This window comes from Ahaetulla prasina, chromosome 17 (assembly GCF_028640845.1).
Source record: "Ahaetulla prasina isolate Xishuangbanna chromosome 17, ASM2864084v1, whole genome shotgun sequence".
Lineage (NCBI taxonomy): Eukaryota > Metazoa > Chordata > Lepidosauria > Squamata > Colubridae > Ahaetulla > Ahaetulla prasina.
In genome coordinates, this window is record NC_080555.1 from 12,482,256 (window position 1) to 12,506,013 (window position 23,758).

At 50.0% G+C, this 23,758-nt stretch overlaps 1 protein-coding gene across 1 annotated transcript in view; it reads left to right on the plus strand.

Moving 5' to 3' along the window:
- NCSTN (nicastrin) overlaps nt 1–21,603 on the plus strand; it is a 49,147-nt gene extending 27,544 nt beyond the window's left edge. The window contains exons 9-17 of the mRNA XM_058159764.1: nt 10–114; nt 1,225–1,296; nt 4,286–4,461; nt 8,013–8,115; nt 9,263–9,358; nt 11,838–11,925; nt 12,504–12,646; nt 17,541–17,756; nt 21,003–21,603. Of these exons, the coding sequence (XP_058015747.1) occupies nt 10–114; nt 1,225–1,296; nt 4,286–4,461; nt 8,013–8,115; nt 9,263–9,358; nt 11,838–11,925; nt 12,504–12,646; nt 17,541–17,756; nt 21,003–21,125 (1,122 nt within the window). The 3' untranslated portion in view covers nt 21,126–21,603. The remainder of the gene's footprint in view (nt 1–9; nt 115–1,224; nt 1,297–4,285; nt 4,462–8,012; nt 8,116–9,262; nt 9,359–11,837; nt 11,926–12,503; nt 12,647–17,540; nt 17,757–21,002) is intronic.
- The last annotated feature ends 2,155 nt before the right edge of the window (nt 21,604–23,758 follow it).

Below are 23,758 nucleotides of genomic sequence, written 5' to 3' on the forward strand. Positions count from 1 at the left end.
CCTCCTCAGGAAACCTTCGACTACATCGGCAGCTCCCGCATGGTGTACGATATGCAGAATGGCCGCTTTCCCATCAAGCTGGAGAATATCGACTCCTTCCTAGAGCTGAGCCAGGTGAGAAGAGCCGAGGCGAGGCTGCTCGGTGTCCCTACCTGGCTGCTTTTGGGATGTTGGCTTCGACTGTAATTTCCCAATTTTAGAAACTTGGTTGTACAGAGAGTTGGGTCTTTGAAACATAAGGACGGCCAGATGGGAGACAGGTGGAAGCATCAGAGAATAGAGTGTAGAATATCTTTGTTGCAAATGAGAGCCAGCATGGCATTTCTGCTTGTAAATCTAAGGCTTCCTACAGGGTCTTGGTCCTTCTAGGCGCTGGTCTAGAAAGCAGGAGACAGTGAGTTCTAGTCCTTCTTTAGGCATGGAAGTCAACTGAGTGACTTTGGGCCAATCACCAGGAGACTGGGAGTTCTAGTCCAGCCTTAAGCATGAAAGCCAGCGGGGTGACTAGGCCAATCACCAGGTGACTGTGAGTTCTAGTCCTGCTTTAGGCATGGAAGTCAACTGGGTGACTTTGGGCCAATCACCAGGAGACAGTGAGTTCTAGTCCCGCCTTAGGCATGGAAGGCAGCCGGGTGACTTTGGGCCGGTCCCTCTCTCTCGACCTAGCCCACTTCACGGGGATGTTGTTTTGGGAAAAACAGGTGACAGGAGATTAGATTTCCTGCAGATTTAGCCATCGTCTCTCTTTGGGTCTGACTTGGGATAATTTGCGGGAGATTATCTGGCGTTTCTGATTCCAGCGTTACCCGGCACAGAAGGATTCAGTTGAAAACAAAAGAACGTTCAGCCGAGCGTGCCCAACTGAGCAAACTCGGAGTTAATTTATACATGCCAGGAATTTGATCCGAAATTAACTCCGAGTTTGCTCTGTTGGGGATACAGTATAAATGGTTCGTCTTTGCTCCTTCTTGTGTCCGTTCAGTGCAAATCGCTGTGTGTGTGCACGCATCTCTCTGTGTGTGTCAGATTTGGCAATGGCTGATTTTTTAAAAAAAGGTTGCCGCCCCCTGTTAACCTGGGGAAGTTGCTTTCCCACAGTGAGGACCCCCAGCCTGTCTCTGGCTCTGCTTTTGCTTGCTGCCTGTGGAAGGCTCCGTTGGAGCGGGGGGGGGGGGGGAACCGTGCAATCTTGCACATGGGCTCATTGTGCTCCATCTGTTGCAGGTTGCACTCCGGAGTAACGCCTCCTTGTGGATGCACACGGATCCCGTCTCGCGAAAGACCCCCGAGATTGAGGTAGGGGATTTGTTTGGCTGCCTGGCCCTTCCTTCCTTCCTTCCTTCCTTCCTTCTCTGCTCACAAGAAGCTCAATCCCTCAAAGACGGAGTGGCTGTGGATGCCGGCACCCCGGTACAGTCAGTCGCATCCGCGGCTGACTGTTGGGGGCGAGTTATTGGCCCCGATGGAAAGGGTGCGCAACTTGGGCGTTCTCCTGGATGGACGGCTGTCTTTTGAAGATCATTTGACGGCCGTCTCCAGGAGAGCTTTTTACCAGGTTGACCTGGTCCGCCAATTGCGCCCCTTCCTATACCGGGATGCCTTATGCACGGTCACTCATGCGCTCGTGACATCTCGGTTGGATTACTGCAACGCTCTCTACATGGGGCTCCCCTTGAAGGGCATCCGGAGGCTTCAGTTGGTTCAGAATTCAGCTGCGTGGGTGATAGAGGGAGCCCCTCGTGGCTCCCATGTAACACCACTCCTGCGCAGACTGCACTGGCTACCTGTGGCCTTTCGGGTGCGCTTCAAGGTCTTGGTTACCATCTTTAAAGCGCTCCATGGCATAGGGCCGGGTTATTTACGGGACCGCCTACTGCCACCGATCGCCTCCCACCGACCCGTGCGCTCTCACAGGGAGGGACTCCTTAGGGTGCTGTCCGCCAGGCAGTGCCGACTGGCAACACTCAGAGGAAGGGCCTTCTCTGTGGGGGCTCCCACCCTCTGGAACGAGCTTCCCCCAGGGCTTCGTCAACACCTCTATTTATTTGCGCAGGGCTAGCCTAGGGTTTTAGTTTTTAAATTTAGTTTTTAATGGGGTTTTATATTATTTTATTCTAGTGATATTTTTAATTCGGCCTAATTAATACGTTTTTTAATTGTTGTTTTTACCTGTATTATTTGCATGTTTTTATTTGGCTGTGAACCGCTCTGAGTCCTTCGGGAGATAGGGCGGTATAAAAATTCGAATAAATAAATAAATAAAATAAATAAATAAGAAAGGTGGCGATGTTGGCTTCCGACGCGTGGATATGGATCCATGGCTCCGGGCCTTGACTGCAGCGGGACGGCCTCCGACGGCCATCTGCTGGGAGGCTCGTGGGCTTCCTCGGACAGTTGGTTGGCCACGGCGAGAGCAGATGGCTGGGCTAGGTGGGCCAGGGGTCTGATCCAGCATGGCCAGCTTCGGCTCTGATGTCCCTGGCACCTCTGCTGAACGCCACATGGCCCGCTCTGCTCCTCACGGAGTCACTGAGGACACGTTGACAGACACTGGCCTTCCTCTCTCTTTTTGGTTTCTTCTGTTTTTGCCACCCGAGGGCTCGGCTTCTCCTCCTCCTCCTCCACTCCACACACACCCCTCTGGCACTGATGATGTCATCTACTTGGGCCATGAAACGTTTGCAAGAAAACCACCAGGCTCAGAAAGCTCCAATGACCCCATAGTTGTTCTCCTCCTCTTCCCCTCCCTCCCTCCCTCCCTCTCTTCCTTCCTCCAATTCACAAACCCTTCTGGCAGTGATGATGTTCTCTAGTTGGATCATGAAATGTCAGCCAAGCTCAGAGAGTACCAAGGACCCAACAGTTCTCCTTCTGTTCTTCCCCCTCCTCCTCTATCTCCTTCCTATCACTGATGATATTACCTAGTTGGGTAATGAAACATCTTCAAGAAAAGCAACAAACTCAGAGAGCACCAAGGACCCCACAGTCATTACCGTTGTTGTCATCTTGTTCTTCTTCTTCTTCTTCCTCCTCCTCTTCCTCCTCCTCCTCCTCATGATATTACCTAGATGGGTAATGAAACATCTTCAAGAAAATACTCAGAAAGCAACAAGGACGCCCACAGTCTTCTTCCCCCTCTCTCCCTCCCTCTCTTTCTCTCTCTCTCTCCCTCCCTTCTTCTCTCTCTCTCTCCCTCTCCCTCCCTTCTTCTCTCTCTCTCCCTCCCTCCCTCCCTTCTTCTCTCTTCCTCCTCTCTTTCCTCCTCTCTCTCTCCGTTCTTCTCTCTCTCCCTCCTCCCTCACTCTCTCCCTCCTTCTTCTTTCTCTCTCCCTCCTCTCTCCTCCCTTCTTCTCTCTCTCCTCCTCCCTCCTTCCTCTCTCTCTCCTCCTCCTCCTCTCTCTTCCTCCTCCTCTCTCCCTTCTTCTCTCTCCCTCCTCCTCCCTCCTTCCTCTCTCTCTCCCTCCTCTCTCTCTCCCTCTCCCTCTCTCCCTCGTTCTCTCTCTCTCCTCCCTTCTTCTTTCTCTCTCTCTCTCCCTCCTCCTCCTCCCTTCTTCTCTCTCCCTCTCCCTCTCTCTTTCCCTCCTCTCTCTCTCTCGTTCTTCTCTCTCTCCTCCTCCTCTCTCCCTCCCTTCTTCTTTCTCTCTCTCCCTCCCTCTCTCTCCCCCTTCTCTCTCTCTCTCCCTCCCTCCTTCCCTCTCTCTCTCCCTCCCTCTCTCTCTCCCTTCTTCTCTCTCCTCCTCCCTCCTTCCTCTCTCTCTCCCTCCTCTCTCTCTCCCTCTCCTCTCTCTTTCCTCCTCTCTCTCCTCCTTCTTCTTTCTCTCTCTCTCTCTCCTCCTCCCTCCTTCCTTCCCTCTCTCTCTCTCCCTCCCTCCCTCCCTCCCTCTCTCTCTCCCTCCCTCCTTCTTCTTCTCTCTCTCTCTCTCTCTCTCTCTCTGCAGAATTTGTACACATCGTATTTATATGGTGCCTGGCTGTATGTGGCTTTTAGTTGTTAAATGGGGTGTTTATGGCTGGCTATGAAATCATTAATAAGAACCTCTTATTGACTGACAAGGGGCCCATTTCCCAGGCTTCAGTCTTTCTTTTTTTTCCCTGGCTGTTTTTGTCCCTGCTTGGCCAACAATCTTGAGTAGCTGTGAAACGGAATGCCTGCGCTGTGTCAGATTGGATCCTGCAACAACATCCTGGGATTTTTGCCTCCGCTTGCAAGTAAAACTCCGTCTGCGTTCCAGATTTGTGGCATAACTGAGCTGCTTTGTCCTTTCTCTTGCCCTGGTGCTCTTAGCAAAACATCCAGAGGATGCTGGAAGCCTTGAACAAGAGCAGCGAAAACACCAGCGTGGTGATGAGTGGGATCGAAGCCAGCCAGCCCCTCCCGCCTTCCTCCTTCCAGCGATTCCTGAGGGCCCAGCAGATTCCCGGGATCGTCCTGGCCGACCACTCCTCCCACTTCGAGAACAGGTAACCAGGGATCCTTTCCAGCAATCCAGAGATCACCAAACTTGGCAACTTTTAAGACTGGCTGAGGAACTCCAGTGAAGTCGAAGTCCTCAGCTCTTCGGAGTTGCCGAGTTTGGAAACCCCAGCTGTACAGGCAGGTTTCCTCGACTCACAACCACAATTGGGCCCGACATATATCCGTTGTTAAGTGAGTTTTGCCCCGTTTTACAACCTTTCTTGCCTTGCTTGTTAACTGAATCACTGCAGTTAATAAGGTAGCAGCCCGGTTGCAAAGTAAATCTGGCGTCCCCACCGTCGGAAGGTCGCACAAGGGGATCACGTGACCTGCCACCGTCATAAGTAGGAGTCAGTGGCCAAGCACCTGAATTTTGATCACGCGATCATGGGGATGCTGGAAAGGTGGGTGACAGTCGGTCATAAGTCAGGTTTTGCAGCGCCGTTGTTAACTTTGTTTTATTTTATTTTATTTTTTTAAAAAGTTTTTTATTTTATTTCTTATAAACATATTGTAAGTGTACATTCTCTTATTCCTTGTTGATCACACATATACATATATTTTCTAAAGCAGGGGTCTCCAACCTTAGCAACTTTAAGACTTGAGAACTTCAACTCCCAGAATTCCTCAGCCAGCAAAGTTGCCAAGGTTGGAAACCCCTGTTCTAGTCCAAACCCTACTCTAGCAGGATGGCAGGACCCTATGGAATTTCAGACCAATGGCTGTCCAGCCTCTTCTTCAAAAACCTCCAATGATGGAGCCCCCACAACTTCCAGTGGCAAGCCGTTCCTTTGTTTAATTGTTCTCATTGTCAGGAAGTTTCTCCTTAGTTCTAGGTTGCTTCTCTCCTTGATCAGTTTCCATCTGTTGCTGCTGCTGCTTCTGCCTTCAGGTGGCTTGGGGAACAGGTTTCAATCAGAATAGAGCTGGAAGGGACCCTGGAGGTCTTCTAGTCCAACCCCCTGCTCTTGCAGGAGGCCCTTTGGAATTTCAGACCAATGGCTGTCCAGCCTCTTCTTAAAAAAAACCTCCTGAGCATTCCCCATTTGGGGGATCCTCGCAGACTTGACTAACGGAGGTGAAGCCCAGACCCCAATTCACCTGGAGCTCAGCAGAAGCCCGAGAGGGGTGGGTGCTGGAGAAGAACGTAGCTGTTGTGCCTCACCTGCCCTCCTCTCCTCAGCCGGGCCCCTCCCATCTCCTGCTATCTGAGTCCGAGTCTGATAATGAAGAGGAACGGCCTGGCATGCCTCCAGCCCCCAGCCCTGGCACCATGCCCCGACAGAATGAGCAAACAAACCTCCCTCCTACAGCGTGTGATCACGAAGCCAGCCACGTGCTAGAATTGCTGGCAGCAGATCAAGAGGACGGAAAGTCACAGTGGACGGATCCCCGCTTCCGGAGAATGGAGAGGCGACGTCAGCAAAAGGAAGGGAGGGGCAGGCCTGGATAAGTGCTGAGTCATGGAGCCACACCCCATGGCCTATATAAAGGATCTGCTTTCTGGCATTCCTTGAGTCAGGCAAAGTCTCATCTGGTTGCTGAAGTCACACCTTGGATTCCTGCCTGCCCTGAGAACTCTGACAGGAATTTGGCAAAGCTGCAGAGGCTTTGTGGCCACGCTTGATACAGACTTCCCAGACCCGGCCGTCGGAGGAGGAGGGGGACACGACAGTAGCAGTCCCTGGGGGAGCGGGGTTGTTGGCGGGGGGGGGGGAGGCAGAGGGAAGACAGAAGCGCAATTAAAGGGACGCAGCGTAATTGTTCTGACAAGCACAAGAAATCCACTTTCGCCTCGCACAACGTCTCCAGCGGCTGGCCGGCAGCCAGGGCTTAGCAAGCATGCAGAAGGGAGGAGCAGCTGCTCGTGCAGGGCCACTTGGAAACAAAGCAAAACAGGGGAGGGGAAAGTGTGTGTGTGTTTGTGTGTGTGTGTAAAATCCAGATGTTGCAGACAGGCACTGCCTACAGGTGGTTCTCGACTTAACGGCAGTTCCCTTGGTGATCAAAAGTTCACAGCGGCACTGAAAAAAGTTACTCGGGATCCTTTTTTCCACGCTTATGACCGTCGCAGCATCTCTCCCTCCCTCCCCCCCCCCCCCGGTCACATGATCAAAATTTAAGGGGCTCGGGAACCGACTCACCTTTATGACGGTTGCAGTGTCCCTGGGGGGTGGGCGGGTGGGCCACGTGATCCCCTTTTGTGACCTTCGGACAAGCAAAGTCGGTGATTGAGACTAAATTGATTCTGAACTTAATAACAGCAGCAAGACTATTGATTGGACAATACTGGAAGAAAGAAGAGATACCTACAATAGAAGAATGGATACTGAAAGTCATTAATTTGGCTGAGATGGCTAAAATCTCAGCGTTTTTAAAAGACAATACGCAGGAAAAATATTTAATTGAATGGAAAAAACGGATTGAGTATCTACAAAACAGATATCAGATTAAGAAATATCAGATTGCCTTTGAATAATTAGGAAGTTATTTTATGTAATGGGGAGGGGGTTGGGAGATGAAAAGCTTTGGATGTGGTTATTTGGATTGGAAGGGAAAATTTTATTCTATGTTTGGTTTATGTATAACAATACCTTGTGATTGACCCGGGAAGCCGGGGGGGGGGGGGTTTGGGAGGGAGGGGGGAAAAAAGGGGGGGAAATGTCTGTTTTTTTAAAAACTCTTTCAATAAAAAAAAAAAAAGTTCACAGCGGCACTGAAAAAAGTTACTCGGGATCCTTTTTTCCACGCTTATGACCGTCGCAGCATCTCTCCCTCCCTCCCCCCCGTCACATGATCAAAATTTAAGGGGCTCGGGAACCGACTCACCTTTATGACGGTTGCAGTGTCCCTGGGGGGTGGGCGGGTGGGCCACGTGATCCCCTTTTGTGACCTTCGGACAAGCAAAGTCGGTGAGGGAAGCCAGGTTCGCTGAACGACCAAAGTGTGGCTAATTTGACGACTGCGGAGATTCGCTTCACAATTACGGCAGAACGTGGTCAGCTGGCGCAAAGCTCACTTGACAACTGTCTCGTTGAGCGGCAGAAATTTGAGTCCGTTGTGGTCGTAAGTCGAGGCCTGCCTGTATCTCTAGGCGGGCAATGTTTTTTTCAATCGTGGCGACTTCAGGACGCCTGGAGCTCAAGTCCCACAACTTCCCCAGCCAGCCAGGTTGAAGAACCTGCGATTGGCCTCCTTTTCAGATTTGGGGGAGTTTTTGCCAAGGTCTCTCGCCCCTCCCCTCCCCTCCCCCTCCTTTGCTTTCTAATACAAAGCCTCAGCTCATCAACAGGCAGAGCCACCAAAGGGCCAAGTCAATTACAATAATTAAAATTAAAATTTTAATAATGATGCTCCTGCCACGAAGAAGGGAAGGTGGCGAAGTGTCCTTTGAGGCAGGGTTGCCAGGGGTGTGGGGGGGAGGCTGGGTTTCTGGCTAAGCCCAGATTCATCTCCAATCCCAAAGGATCCCTCCCTGCACCTGCTCCCCCAAGGACCCCTCCTCTCCTCCCTGCCCCCTCCCCAGACCATCGCAGCTTCTCCTTCCCTCCCGCAGGTACTACCAGAGCATCTACGACACGCCCGAGAACATCCGGCTGAATTATCCTGAGGGGCTGAGCCCAGAGGAAGCCCTGAATTACGTGACCGACACAGCGAAGGTGAGCTGGGCCCCTCTTGTCAAACTCGGATTCTCTGGCTGGCTGTGGTTATTATTATTATTATTTATTCAATTTTTATACCGCCTTTCTCCCGAAGGACTCAGGGCGGTATACAGCCAAGGTAAAACAAACGGTACAATATACAATTAAAATACAGATTAAAAAACTTATTATATAGTTGGCCTAAAAACTTTAAAATATATAAAACTAAAAAACCCCTTAAAATTAATAATAGAAAATTTAAAACCAATAAAATTTAAGCCAGCCCCGCGCGAATAAATAGATGTGTCTTCAATTCGCGGCGGAAGGTCCGAAGGTGAGGTATTTGGCGTAAACCCAGGGGAAGTTCGTTCCAGAGTGTGGGAGCCCCCACAGAGAAGGATCTTCCCCTGGGGGCCGCCAGCCGACATTGCTTGGCGGACAGCACCCTGAGAAGTCCCTCTCTGTGAGAGCGTACGGGTCGGTGGGAGGCATGAGGTAACAGCAGGCGGTCCCATAAGTACCCAGGCCCTAAGCCATGGAGCGCTTTAAAGGTAGTAACCAAAACCTTAAAGTGCACCCGAAAGGCCACAGGTAGCCAGTGCAGTCTGCGCAGGAGCGGTGTTACACGGGAGCTACGCGGAGCTCCCTCTATCACCCGCGCAGCTGCATTCTGGACTAACTGAAGCCTCCGAGTGCACCTCAAGGGGAGCCCCATGTAGAGAGCATTACAATAATCCAGGCGGGAGGTAACGAGCGCATGAGTGACTGTGCACAAGGCATCCCGATCAAGGAAGGGGCGCAACTGCCGAACCAGGCGGACCTGGTGGAAGGCCCCCCTGGAGACGGCCGTCAAATGGTCTTCAAACGACAGCCGTTCATCCAGGAGGACACCTAAGTTGCGCACCCTATCCTTTGGGGCCAATAACTCGCCTCCAACAGTCAGGTGCGGCTGCAGCTGACTGTACCAGGGTGCTGGCATCCACAGCCACTCCGTCTTGGAGGGATTAAGCTTGAGCTTGTTTCTCCCCATCCAGACCCGTACGGCTTCCAAACACCAGGACAGCACTTCAACAGCTTCATTGGGGTGGCCGCTGTGTGAAGGAAGAGCCCAGAGTGGGGGTGGGGGTCTGCCCGGCCTGCCTTGACCCTCCTTTCTTTCTCCCAGTCCTTAGCTGCCGTAGCCACCGTGGTGGGCCGCACGCTCTACAAGATAGCCGGAGGAGGGGGCGACGCCTCGGCAATTCAGGCGGATCCAGTCACGGTAGGTTCTGATGGGGTCGCTGGAGGGAGAGGCAAGGAAGGGGCCGGTCCTAAGTTGGCAAGCCCTTCCCTCCGCTCTCTGGGTAGGTCACCGGCGCCTGATGAATGCCCACTTTCCTGCCACCCATCCACCCCCTTTCCTTGGGTCCTCCCCCTGGCCCCAAAGGAGCAATTTGGGCTATTGGTTAGGGCCCAAGGCTAGGAGCTGGGAGAGGGTGAGTTCTAGTCCTGCCTTAGCTGTGAAAGCCAGTCCATTCTCGAAGGAAGGGAGGGAGAAAGAGTGAGGAAGAGGAAGGGAGGAAGAGAGAAAGAAAGGGGGAGAGAAAGGGAGGGGAAGAAGGGAGAGTGAGAAAGAGGAAGGGAGGGACCGGAGGAGGGGGAGAGAAAGAGGGAAGGGCGGGAGAAAAAAGAAAGGAAAAGAGGGAGGAAGGGAAAGGAAAGGAAGGAAGGAAAAGAGAGGAAGAGAAAAAAGGAAGAGAGGGATGAAGGGAAGGAGAAAGGAAAGAAAGAAAGAAAAAAGAAAGAAAGAAAGAAAGAGAAAGAAAGAAAATGTCAGAATCACAGACATTTTGGCTGGCAAAATGCTCTTTCCTGACTGGTTTACACAAGATGCTTCTGAATTGGGGCCAGCATAATTCACTCAAGAGGCAAGTCATGAACCGGGCAAAGGGTGGAATTCCCGCTTCCCCCACCCCCCAATCCTGCATTTTGGGATTCCTGTTGCCTCCTTCCGTCACTTTCTGTTAAGCCACCGGTCATGGGACTTCCTCCCTGTCTCTTGAATGATGTAATAATCTGATTATTAATTTACTCTGTTGCAGTTGACAGCTGCAGTCGAGCGATCACTGAAGTGCCCCAAAATACTTACAAACTATATAGCGTTAAATATCCACTGTATCATAGGACAAAAAAATAATACGGACCGATCATTTAGGGCGCTAGGAAGTAACCTCCTCACCACTGACTCAACAACCTTCTCTGGAAAGGGAAGGTCACAAGAGGCCCATGGTTGTTGCGATCAAAAGAGGGCCTTTAAGAGACGGCCCTTCTGCACCTTCTTGTCAAGTCCTCTTCTGGGCCACCACCATCGGTTGACCATCTCTGCTCAAAGATGCAGCTCCCATCCTCTGGGAAAGCCAGAGGAGGCAGCAGCCTAATCCACAGGTATCGGGGGACACTAGAGTACCCTACCCGTCTCATCAGGATTGACAGGACCAGTTAATATATAGCTGGATCTCATAGAACATAGAATCCGAGGGCTGGAAGGGACCTTGGAGGTCTTCTAGTCTAGCGGTCTCCAACCTTGGCAACTTTAAGACTTGTGGACTTCAAATCCCAGCCAGCGAAGAACTCTGGGAATTGAAGTCCACAAGTCTTAAAGTTGCTAAGGTTGGAGACCCCTGTGAATCTAGTCCAACCCTTTGCTCAAGGGAGGAGACCAGATGTCGTGTCCCACCCCCCACTCCGATGAACGAGTCAAGGAAGTCCGTGACAAACTTGGCAACGAAGCCTCTGCAGCTTGCCAAGTTCCTTCGAGGTTTATCAGGGCAGGCAGGAGTCCAAGTTGTGACTTCAGCGATAGGGTCCGGTATCAGCAAACTCGATAAGACTTTGCTTGACTCAAGGTTGGAATGCCAAAAGCAGGTCCTTTATTTAGGCTGTGGGGTGTGGCTCCATGACTCAGCATTTATCCAGGCCTGATCCTCCCTTCCTTCTGCTGGCGTCGCCTCTCAGATCTCCGGAAGCGAGGATCCTCCCATTTTGAATTGTCTTCAGCTGGATCTGCTGTCTGGGAAAGGGAGGGGTCAGAGGGAGTAGGCCCGAGCAATTCCAATACCTGGCTGGCTTCCTGCTCTGACGGCTGAGCCAAAGGAACACACGCTGTATGAGTGAGGTTTATCGGGCTTGTCCTCCCACTCCTGGAATCCTCTCTGGGCATGGGGCCAGGGCTGGGGGCTGGAGGCATGACAGGCCGTTCATCTTCATTATCGTACTCGGAGTAGGCCCTGTTTGAGACGGGAGGGGCCCGGCTGAGGAGAGGAAGGAGGACGAGTCGCAACACCAGAGGTGGGTTTCAGCAGGTTCTGACCAGTTCAAGAGAACCGGTAGCGGAAATTCTGACTGGCTCTGCCCCCATCTATTCTCTGCCTCCGAGTCCCAGCTGATCGGGAGGGAATGGGGATTTTGCAGTATCCTTCCCCACCCACGCCCACTAAGCCACGCCCACCAGGCCATACCCACAGAACCAACAGTAAAAAATTTTGAAACCCACCACTGGGGGAGACCTTATTGCCTCCTGGGCAAACGGCTTTTGTTCGTGTTGAGTAATTTCCTCCAATTTTTACTAGCAGTAAACATTTTTGCGAGTAGTTTACAGTAGTAAGTTTACAGGAATAGTTTACAGTTTAGTAGTTTACTACTGTTTAGTAGGTGCTGCTCTTTGAACCTTTCCGGCTGAATGGTTTGCCTTTGTCTTCCAGGTCACACGCATGTTGTATGGTTTCCTCATCCAGTCCAACAACTCCTGGTTCCAGGCCATCACGAGACCAGATTTTAAAGGGCCTCTGGGTGAGGCATGTCTGCATGTCTGGGAGAGAGAGAGAGAGAATGAGAAAATGAGAGAGAGAGAGAGAGAGAGAAAGAAGGACAAAGAATGAAAGAGCCAAGAGAGAGAGAATAAAGAAAGAAAGAGAAAGAATAAGAAAAGAGAGGATGAAACGGGAAGAATGAGAAACAAAGAACCAAGAGAGAGAATAAAGAAAGAGAAAGAATAAGAAAAGAGAGGATGAGAGGGGGAGGGGAAGAATGAGAGAGAAAGAACCAAGAGAGAGAATAAAGAAAGAGAATGACAAAGAATGAAAGAGAGGAGAATGAGAGAGAAAGGGCCAAGAGAGAGAATAAAGAAAGAAAGAGAAAGAATAAGAAAAGAGAGGATGAGAGGGGGAGGGGAAGAATGAGAGAGAAAGAACCAAGAGAGAGAATGAAAGAGAAAGAGAAAGAAAGAGACAGAATGAGAAAAAGAGGACGGGGGAGAATGAGAGAGAAAATGAAAGAGAAAGAGAGAGGGAGGGATATCTTCAGGGGTGAAGGCTGCTGCCTGAGGTTACCCTTTGGACTCTCCCCTCCCTTTTCTGTCCCCTCCCCAGGTGATGAGCCCCTCCAGTACTACATCGCGGTCTCCAGTCCTGTCAACTCCACCAGCCTGGTCCAGTATGTCTTGGCCAATCTCACCGGGACCCGCTTGGGAGACAACATCACCAAGGAGCATTGCAAAGATTCCAAGGAAGATGTGAGTTTCCTCATCCAGCACTGTGTTGGATCCCCCCCCCCCCCCAAAAAAAAACAACCCTGGATAAAATGATCACCAGGAAAAAGAAATAAACATGTGCTGTTTAAAAAAAAATTCTGGAAAATACACAAGTGAAAACTTAATGGGGAAACCCTGGGGGAAGCTACCCCACCTCTTCCCTCTTCGGATGCCACCACCCTAAGACAGGGGTCTGCAAACTTGGCTCTTTTAAGACTTGTGGACTTCAACTCCCAGAGTTCCTCAGCCAGCAAAGTATTCTGGGAATTGAAGTCCACAAGTCTTAAATTTGCCAAGGTTGGAGACCCCTGATATATATCAAGTTTTTTTTAATTGATATATAAGTATCTTGAATACAGTGTGTTGTCCAGGCATACCATTTTACAAAAGAAAAAGAAAAAAAGAAAAAGTAACATATATACTGATAGTAATAATACAACAGAATAATTCTTAACCATCTTATTTATTTATTTATTTATTAATCATACTTTTATACCGCACCATCTCCCATAGGACTCAGGGCGGTTCACAGGCATATTAAAAAACAATATAATAAATAAGCATTAAAAACCCAATTAAAACTAAATATTATCATAGCCAAATCACTAAAAACGGTAAAAACCCATTAAAAAACCCTTAAAATTTAGTTAAAACATTATATTCTTAGGCTAGTCCAGCGCGCTGAAATAATAGAGTCTTCAGTTCATGCCTGAAGGTCCGGAGGTCGGGGAGTTGTCGTAATCCCGGAGGAAGCTCGTTCCACAGGGCTGGTGCCGCCACAGAGAAGGCCCTCCCCCTGGGGGTCGCCAACCTACATTGTTTGGTCGACGGCACCCTGAGGAGGCCCACTCTGGGAGCGCACAGGTCGTTGGGAGGCAATCGGCGGCAGAAGGCGGTCTCGAAGGTACCCCGGTCCTAAGCCATGGAGCGCTTTAAAGATGATAACCAAAACCTTGAATTGCACCCGGAAGGCTACCGGTAGCCAGTGTAAACCGCGCAGGATGGGTATTATATGGGAGCAACGCGGTGCTCCCTCTATCACCCGCGCGGCCGCATTCTGGACTAACTGGAGCCTCTGGGTGCTCTTCAAGGGGAGCCCCATGTAGAGAGCATTGCAATAGTCCAGGCGGGAAGTGATGAGGGCGTGAGTGACCATGCATAAGGCGTCCCGGTCAAGGAAGGGGCGCAACTGGCGAATCAGGTGAACCTGATAAAATGCTCCCCTGGCGACGGCTGTCAAATGATCCTCTAAGGACAGCCGATCGTCCAGGAGAACGCCTAAGTTGCGCACTCCCTCCCTGGGGGTCAGGACTTCCTCCCCCACAGTCAGCGATGGTGTAAGCTGACTGTACCGGGAGGCCGGAACCCACAGCCACTCTGTCTTGGAAGGGTTGAGTCGGAGCCTGTTCCTCCCCATCCAGACCCGCACGGCCTCAAGACACCGGCCCATCACCTCAACGGCTTCGTTGGGGTGGTTCGGGGTGGAAATGTACAGCTGAGTATCATCAGCGTACAGATGATAATCCACCCCGAAACCATGGATAACCTCACCCAGCGGCTTCATATAGATGTTGAACAGGAGAGGCGAGAGAACAGACCCCTGGGGCACCCCACAAGTGAGGCGCCTTGGGGTCGACCTCTGCCCCCCTGCCAACACCGTCTGCGAACGGTCAGAGAGATAGGAGGAGAACCACCGATAAACGGTGCCTCCCACCCCCAATCCCTCCAACCGTCGCAGCAGGATACAATATATAAAGGTAATTATATAATCTTTATAATTATATTAGCTTATTTATAATCCTATTGATTATATTAGCACACTTATAATAATAACAGAGTTGGAAGGGACTTTAGAGGTCTTCTAGTCCAACCCCCTGTCCAGGCAGGAAACCCTACACCACTTCAGACAAATGGTTATCCAACATCATCTTAAAAATTTCCAGCGTTGTGCATTCACAACTTCTGCAGGCACGTTGTTCCATTTATTAATTGTTCTAAATCTCAGGAAATTTCTCCTAAGTTGCTTTTCCTTGATTAGGTTCCACCCATTGCTTCTTGTTCTACCCTCAGAAGCTTTGGAGAATAGTTTGACTCCCTCTTCTTTGTGGCAGCCCCTGAGATATTGGAATACTGCTATCATATCTCCCCTAGTCCTTCTTTTCATGAAACTAGACATACTCAATTCCTATAACAGTTCATCATGTTATTTAGCCTCCAGTCCCCTTGTCATCTTTGTTGCTCTTCTCTGCACTCTTTCTAGCGTCTCAACATCTTTTTTACATCGTGGTGACCAAAATTGGATGCAGTACTCTAGGTGCGGTCTTACTAAGGCTTTATAAAGGGGTATTAACACTTCACATGTTCTTGATTCTATCCCTCTGTTTATGCAGCCCAGAAACTGTGTTGGCTTTTTTGGCAGCTGCTGCACACAGCTGGCTCATATTTAAATAGTTGTCCATTAAGACTCCAAGATCCCTCTCACAGGTACTACTATTGAGCAAGGTACCACCTCTACCAGGGGTCTCCAACCTTGGTCCCTTTAAGACTTGTGGACTTCAACTCCCAGAGTTCCTCAGCCAGCTTTGCTAGCTGAGGGACTCTGGGAGTTGAAGTCCACAAGTCTTAAAGGGACCAAGGTTGGAGACCCCTGACCTATATGGTACCTCTGCATACCTGTTGCACACTTGTTATAAACAACGTTCATATTTTACTTGAACATCACAATGCTCTTTCTTCATCTAATTTCTACCTCTGCTCTCTAACCTTTGATAAAACCTATTCCACGTTAAATAATGCTCTGTATCTCTTTTATTTTCAATGTCAATCTGTCCATCTCTGCACAATCCAATATTTTCCGAATTACATTTTCATCTGGTGGGGTGTACTTGTTTTTCCAATATTGTGCGAATACAATTTTCGCTGCGGTCAATACATGTAGCATTAAATATCTAGTCCCTTTGTGATAGCTTCGTGGTATTACACCGAACAAAAATATTTCTGCTTTTAAACCTATATGCTGCTTAATGATCTTTTCCTTCCATGTATGTATTTTCGTCCAATACCTTCTTGCTTTCATACTGTCCACCACATACGATAATAAGTACCTGAAGACATTTCCAACTTTGGCGTATTTGGTGATCTTTTGAGGTCTTGTCCCCCAGCTTGTCAACTTCAAAGATAGACAAGAGACAGATCCTGAATGGATGGCTAGCCAGGAGCCCAGCTAACCCTGATCCTAACATCTCGGTCTCAGATGGTTTGGTGCAGGGGTCTCCAACCTTGGTCACTTTAAGCCTGGCGGACTTCAACTCCCAGAATCCCCCAGCCAGCTTCTCCTCAGCCCACCTGTCTTAAAGTCACCAGGTTGAGAAAGGCTGCATTAGTTCAGGAGTCTCCAACCTTGGCAACTTTAAGCCTGGCGGACTTCAACTCCCAGAATTCCCCAGCCAGCTTTGCTGGTTGGGGTATTCTGGGAGTTGAAGTCCGCCAGGCTTAAAGTTGCCAAGGTTGGAGACCCCTGGTTTAGTGGTTTTGATTGGAAATTGATAGAGGTCTCCCAGCATAAAAGTAGACCACAAGAACAAGAACCAATAAACCACACCATCTTACAGGGGGTCCTTGACTTAGGATTGCAACTGAGCCAAGAATTTCTGTAAGACATTTGTTAATGTGAGTTTGGCCCCATTTTATGACCTTTCTTGCCTCAGCCGTTAAGTGAATCACTGCCGTTGTTAAATTAGTAACACGGTTGTTTAGTGAATCTGGCTTCCCCGTTCACTTTGCCGGTCAGAAGGTTTCAGAAAAGGGGACCACATGACCCTGGGACACTGCAACCATCATAAGTACCTGTCTTTTTGCCAAGCCTCTGAATTTTGATCACGTGATGACGGGGGAATGCCGCAACGGTTGTAAGTGTGAAACACGGTCATAACTCACTTCTTTCAGTGCTGTTGTAACTTTGAACGGTCACTAAACGAATGGTTTTAAGTCGAAGTGAGGCTCTGAAAAGAGTGCAGAGAAGAGCAACCAGGATGATGAGAGGACTGGAGGCTCAAACCTATGAAGAACGGTTGCAGGAACCGGGCCTGGCTGGTCTAGGGAAGAGAAGGACCAGGGGAGACAGGAGAGCATCTTCCAATATTTCAGGGGCTGCCAAAGAGAGGAGGAAGGGGGTCAAGCTATTTTCCAAAGCACCCGAAGGCCAAACAAGGAACAATGGATGGAAACGGACCAAGGAGAGATTCAACCTGGAAATAAGGAGAAATTTCCTGACAGTGAGAACCATCAACCCATGGAACAGAAGTTGCCTTCGGAAGTTGTGGGAGCTTCATTCCTGGAAGCTTTCAAGAAGAGACTGGGCTGCCACCTGTCAGAAATGGTGTAGGGTCTTGGGCAGGGGGTTGGACTAGATGACCTTCAAGGTCCCTTTCAACTCTTAATCTGAATCTGAGGTCTACCTATATAAACATCCTGGCGTTAAGAAATCTGGCTCGCAGGCGTGTTTTGTTTTTGTTTTTTCTGTGCGTACCTTAAGGGTTTATCTGGAAAAAGGCAATTTTTGCAAATCTATCAATAGAAGATTAATATCAAAGCAATCCCTTGCTTGGCTTTCATTCATTCATTTCATTTATTCCATTTATATCACCTCTCTCAAATTTGTGACTTTGGGTGGCTAAGAACAGTAAAAAGAAAATCAGAGCTATAAAAACAACACCCCCATTCAGCAGCTAAGGTTCAAAACAATAGAAAATAGAAGCCGACAAGAAGAAATCGGTATAACCGTTACCCCAACTTTAACGCTAAAGCTTTCCTGTTCAAAGCGGCGCATGAATAACCGGGCTTTGCTTCTACTCCTCCTGTGTTTTCTTTCCCACAGTTCTATGAATACATGTGGGTGCAGGGCTCCCCGTACCCCAATGCCAGCTCTCCCCGAAAGCCCTTCTGCGTCAGGTCGACTGTCCGCCGCACGGCGGCCTCCTCTCCGGCCTTCGAGCTGCAACAGTGGGGATCCACCGAGTTTTCCACCTGGACGGAGAGTCGCTGGAAGGAACTTCATGGACGTATCTTCTTGATCGCCAGCAAACAGCTGGAGGTGAGGTGCCGAAGGAGGTTGGATTGGTCGGTTTGGTAAAGTATAGGAGCTTTCTAACCCTTGCGGTCTGGCTGCCTGTCCGCCCATCTCTCTCTCTCTCTCTCATCTATCCATCCATCCATCCATCCATCCCCTATCATCATATCTCTAGCCATATGCCTCTCTATTTATTTTACCTATATCTTTATCTCTTATCTTCAGCTCTTTTTATAATTTATCTCTATAATGTATCTTATCTTTTTCTATCTCTATCTCATCAGTTATCATCTATCTATCTGTCTATCTATCTATCTATCTATCTATCTATCTATCTATCTATCTATCTTTATGTATCCATCCATCCATCCGATATCCCTCCCATCCATCTCTCTCTCTCTCTCTCTCTCTCTCTCTATCTATCTCTCTATCTCTCTATCTATCTTTATGCACCCATCCATCCCCTATCATCATATCTCTAGCCATATGCCTCTCTATTTATTTTATCTATATCTTTATCTCTTATCTTTAGCTTTTTTTATAATTTATCTCTATAATGTATCTTATATTTTTCTATCTATCTCATCATTTATATCTGTCTGTCTGTCTGTCTGTCTATCTATCTATCTATCTATCTATCTATCTATCTATCTATCTATCTATCTATCTTTATGCACCCATCCATCCCCTATCATCATATCTCTGGCTGTATGCCTCTCTGTTTATTTTATCTATAGCTTTATCTCTTACCTTTAGCTCTTTTTATAATTTATCTCTATAATGTATCTTATATTTTTCTATCTATCTCATCATTTATATCTGTCTGTCTGTCTGTCTGTCTATCTATCTATCTATCTATCTATCTATCTATCTATCTATCTATCTATCTATCTATCTTTATGCACCCATCCATCCCCTATCATCATATCTCTAGCCATATGCCTCTCTGTTTATTTTATCTATAGCTTTATCTCTTACCTTTAGCTCTTTTTATAATTTATCTCTAATCTATCTTATCTTTTTCTATCTCTATCTCATCATTTATCTCTTATCTATCTTTCTACCTATGCTCTCTACCTACCTACCTATCTTGCATGCAGGGGATCTCGGTGTTTCTTGGTTGCAGTCATAGAAATGCGTATACAGACTTACCGACCACTCCTGAACCCAAAATTTCCATCGCTAAGCAAGATGGTGGTTTAGTGAGTTTTGTCCCATTTTACGACCTTTCTTGACACGGTTGTTAAGTGAATCGTTGCAGGAGTTGAGTTAATGACACAAAATTGTGAAGCGAATCTGGCTCCCCCATTGACTTTGCTTGTCAGAAGGTCACAAAAGGGGATCGCATCACACACACACACACACACACACGGAGACACTGCGACCGTCACAAATGTGAGCCAGCTCCCAAGCATCCCAATATAAGTCACGTGACCATGGGGAGGTTGCAACGGTCGTAAGTCTGAAAAATGGTCGTAAGTCACTTCTTTCCAGTGCCATCGTAACTTGGGACACAGTCTAAAGCAGGGGTCCTCAAACTTTTTAAACAGGGGGCCAATTCACGGTCTCTTAGACTGTTGCGGGGGGGGGGATCGCGCAGACCAGCTGGGTGGGCGTGGCTAGGTGGTCATGTGACTGGTTGGGCGTGGCCCAATTTAGCAGTCCATTAAACAATACACACAAATTAAACTTCAATTTGTTTTGCTCCTGGGGGTGGAAAGCAAGTTAGTGAAGGGATGTGGCTGCCTTGGGGGCGGGTGAGGGACTTCTGTTTGTGTGTGTGTGTATGTGTGTCTCCCACCCTCCCCCTCCCTCCCTCCTTCCTTCCCCCCTGTATGTCCCTCCCTCCTCTCTCCCTCTCTCTCTCTCTCTCTGGAGGCTGGGGAGGGTAACAGTACCACTCCAGTACCATTCTGCTGCCCAAAAATGGGCCCGTTTTTGGCCTCGGCCTCCAGAAGGCGGGTGGGGGCCGGCAGGTAGGTAGGGAGATGTGGGTGGGGCAGCCCCATGGTCCCACGCGGGCTGGATTAATGGCTTCTGTAAGCCGTAGTTTGAGGACCCCTGCTCTAAAGCAGGGGTCTCCAACCTTGGCCACTTTAAGACTGGTGGACTTCAACTCCCAGAATCCCTCAGCCAGCAAAGCAGGGATCTCCAACCTTGGCCACTTTAAGACTGGAGGACTTCAACTCCCAGAATCCCTCAGCCAGCAAAGCAGGGGTCTCCAACCTTGGCCACTTTAAGACTGGTGGACTTCAACTCCCAGAATCCCTCAGCCAGCAAAGCAGGGGTCTCCAACCTTGGCCACTTTAAGACTGGTGGACCTCAACTCCCAGAATCCCTCAGCCAGCAAAGCAGGGGTCTCCAACCTTGGCCACTTTAAGACTGGTGGACTCCAACTCCCAGAATCCCTCAGCCAGCAAAGCAGGGGTCTCCAACCTTGGCCACTTTAAGACTGGTGGACTTCAACTCCCAGAATCCCTCAGCCAGCAAAGCAGGGGTCTCCAACCTTGGCCACTTTAAGACTGGTGGACTTCAACTCCCAGAATCCCTCAGCCAGCAAAGCAGGGATCTCCAACCTTGGCCACTTTAAGACTGGTGGACCTCAACTCCCAGAATCCCTCAGCCAGCAAAGCAGGGGTCTCCAACCTTGGCCACTTTAAGACTGGTGGACCTCAACTCCCAGAATCCCTCAGCCAGCAAAGCAGGGGTCTCCAACCTTGGCCACTTTAAGACTGGTGGACTTCAACTCCCAGAATCCCTCAGCCAGCAAAGCAGGGGTCTCCAACCTTGGCCACTTTAAGACTGGTGGACTTCAACTCCCAGAATCCCTCAGCCAGCAAAGCAGGGGTCTCCAACCTTGGCCACTTTAAGACTGGTGGACTTCAACTCCCAGAATCCCTCAGCCAGCAAAGCAGGGATCTCCAACCTTGGCCACTTTAAGACTGGTGGACTTCAACTCCCAGAATCCCTCAGCCAGCAAAGCAGGGGTCTCCAACCTTGGCCACTTTAAGACTGGTGGACTTCAACTCCCAGAATCCCTCAGCCAGCAAAGCAGGGGTCTCCAACCTTGGCCACTTTAAGACTGGTGGACTTCAACTCCCAGAATCCCTCAGCCAGCAAAGCTGGCTGAAGAATTCTGGGAGTTAAAGTCCACCAGTCTTAAAGTGGCCAAGGTTGGAGACCCCTGCTCTAAAGGAACGGTTGTAAGTTGAAGACATCCCGTCGAGTCCCTTCCTCGGCCTGATGTCTTCCCTTTCTGACCCCCTGCAGATCATCACGCTGGTGCTGGGCCTCGTCATCCTCATTGTCTCCTTCGTGGCCACCTACTTCATCAACGCCAAAGCCCACGTGCTGTTTTCCACGCCGGGGGACGCCGAAGCAGTGGCCTATTGATAAACCTGCGCCGGGAACTCTTTTAAGCGCTGCGAACAAGAAAAGGAATGAATCTGACACAGCCAGACCCTTTCTGTGAAAACCGTGGAGTGTGGGTCTTGAAGGAACACGTTCATCATCACCCCATTGAGAAAGAGAGAGAGAGAGAGAGACTCGTAGCGGGTGCACCGAAACACAATGCTGGCAAGGCACGGATTAATTGGGGGAGGGGGGGCTTTCTTGGGTCTCTCAGACCCTCCTCCATCCAGCGGCCCGGCACAGATGGGCGCACGGCACGGGTGGGTCCCGACGCCCTCTTGAGAGAGGCGAAGAGTTGGCCATCGAAGGAGACTCTGCGGAGCATTTGTGGGCCTTCAACCTTGTAGTTTCTCACTTTTCTTCTTTTTTAATTTTGAAGGTCTGGATAAATTTGCTTGACTCTTGATTTACGTAGATCAAGGTGGGGGAAAAAAACCAACAACCCGAGGGACGCAGGAAAGTTGGAAACGAGTGTAAACTATCCTTTTTTTTTTTTTAAAGAAAACCTGGGTTCTGTTTTTTTTGTACATACGATATAAATCAGACGTCCCCAACCTTTTGGACTTCAGGGATCACCAAGTCCGTAATTTTAAATCCCGCGGACCACTAATACGAATCCAATGCGCCGCTTGCTGAAGCTCCTGGACTCCCAGTGACGGGATGGGGTCCTTCAGGCCCACTCCCTCCTCTCTCTTTCTCTTTCTCCCACTCATTCTCTCATCTCTCTTTCTCTCTCCCCCTCTTTCTCTCTCTCCCTCTCTCTCTCTCTTCCCCTCTCTCTCCCCCCTCTCTTTCTCTCTCTCTTTCTCTCTCCCCCACTCTTTCTCTCTCATTCTCTCTTTCTCTCTCCCCCCCTTTCTCTCTCTCTCTCCCCACTCTTTCTCTCTCATTCTCTCTTCTCTCCCCCTTTCTCTCTCTCTCCCCACTCTTTCTCTCTCATTCTCTCTCTCTCTCTCTCTCTCTCTCTCCCCACTCTTTCTCTCTCATTCTCTTTCTCTCTTCCCCTTTCTTTCTCTCTCTCTCTCCCCCACTCTTTCTCATGGGCCAGCCAGTGTCCTGGAGCTGAGAGGAAGTCAAGCGTCCCCCCACCCCCCAGAGACTGAGGTGCAGGAGCACCAACAAGGGATGGAAGAAACTTGCAGCTTTGCAGCAGAGCCCTCGCCGGCTGCAATGAAGTAACGGTGCAAGCGGGTGGGGGGGTGGCAGTGCAGGCAGGCTGAAGCAACGGGTGGCGGGAACCCTGGCCTGTTTTCCCCCCCTGCTTTAGCTTCCTGTCGACTGAATCCACCACTGGCTGTCCTCGCCCCTCATCCTCCCTTCCCTGTTGTGTCTTGCCCGCCCTCAGAGCAGCCGGGGCCTTCTTACCTGCTCCCGAACACTGAGGAATGTATGCCTCCCGGCCCAAGTCCTGGCTCCATGCCCACACAAACTGCAGAAGAAGGAGAATCTCCCTGCCCCAGCCCTGACTCCATGCCCAGGCAAACGGAGCAGCTAGACCCCTCCCCCTCCTCCACAGCAGGTGAGCCTGAGGAGGGTTTACTCCCAACAACAGCTGATTGGAGTGACCCTCGCATCAGAAGATTGGAGAGGCGGAGGCAACAGAAGGAAGGGAGGGGCAGGCCTTAATGAGTGCTGAGTCATGGAGCCACACCCCATGGCCTATATAAAGGATCTACTTTCTGGCAGTCTCGTCAGGCAAAAGTCGAACTTATCTTGCTGAAGTCACTTACTGGTCTCCTGCCTGCTCTGAGGACTTTGCTAGGACTTTGGGCAGAGCTGCAGAGGCAAGCCTGATTCGGATTTCCCTGACCCAGCCGTCAGCGGAGGAGTGGGACACGACATTCCCAGTCCTCGCCTGACAAGGGAAGGGGAGGGGGGGAAATGGAGATTCGCTCCATATTCCAGAATGAGAGCAAAGCTTCGTGTCTTGCTGGATCTTTCTCTCTTTCTCTCCCACTCTTTCTCGTGGGCCAGCTAGTGTCTTGGGGCTGAGAGGAAGTTCAAGCGTCTCCCCGAGAGACCGAGGTGCAGGAGTGGCAATAAGGGCCGGAAGAAACAGCCGTGAGATCCAGCTCCCGCCAGGCAAGGAGTGACTGGGAAGGGAGGACAAGGGGCGGGGACAGCCACTGGTGGATTCAGCCGACAGGAAGCTAAAGCAGGGGGAAGAAACAGCCCGGGATTCCCGCCACCCGTTGCTTCGGCCCACCTGCACCGCCATTCCCCCCACCTTGCACCATTACCTCATTCCAGCCGGCGAGGGCTCTGCTGCAAAGTTACAAATTGCCCGAACCTCCCAGCCCACCATGAGCTGCCTGGCCAGTCCCATCTTCCAGAGCTCTAGTCAGGGGACTGGCCGTTGCTTATCCGGGAGCAGCTCTTCCACCTGGGTACGTCGCAGACCACCAACATTTTCTCATGGACCATCAGTGGTCCACGGACCACCGGTTGGTGACCGCTGCTCCAAAGCCCCTGAAGGCCAGAGAAGGAATAATGGATGGAAACTGACCAAGGAGAGATTCAACCTGGAAATAAAGAGGAATTTTCTGACAGTGAGAACAATCAACCCACGGAACAGAAGTTGCCTTCGGAAGTTGTGGGAGCTTCATCCCTGGAAG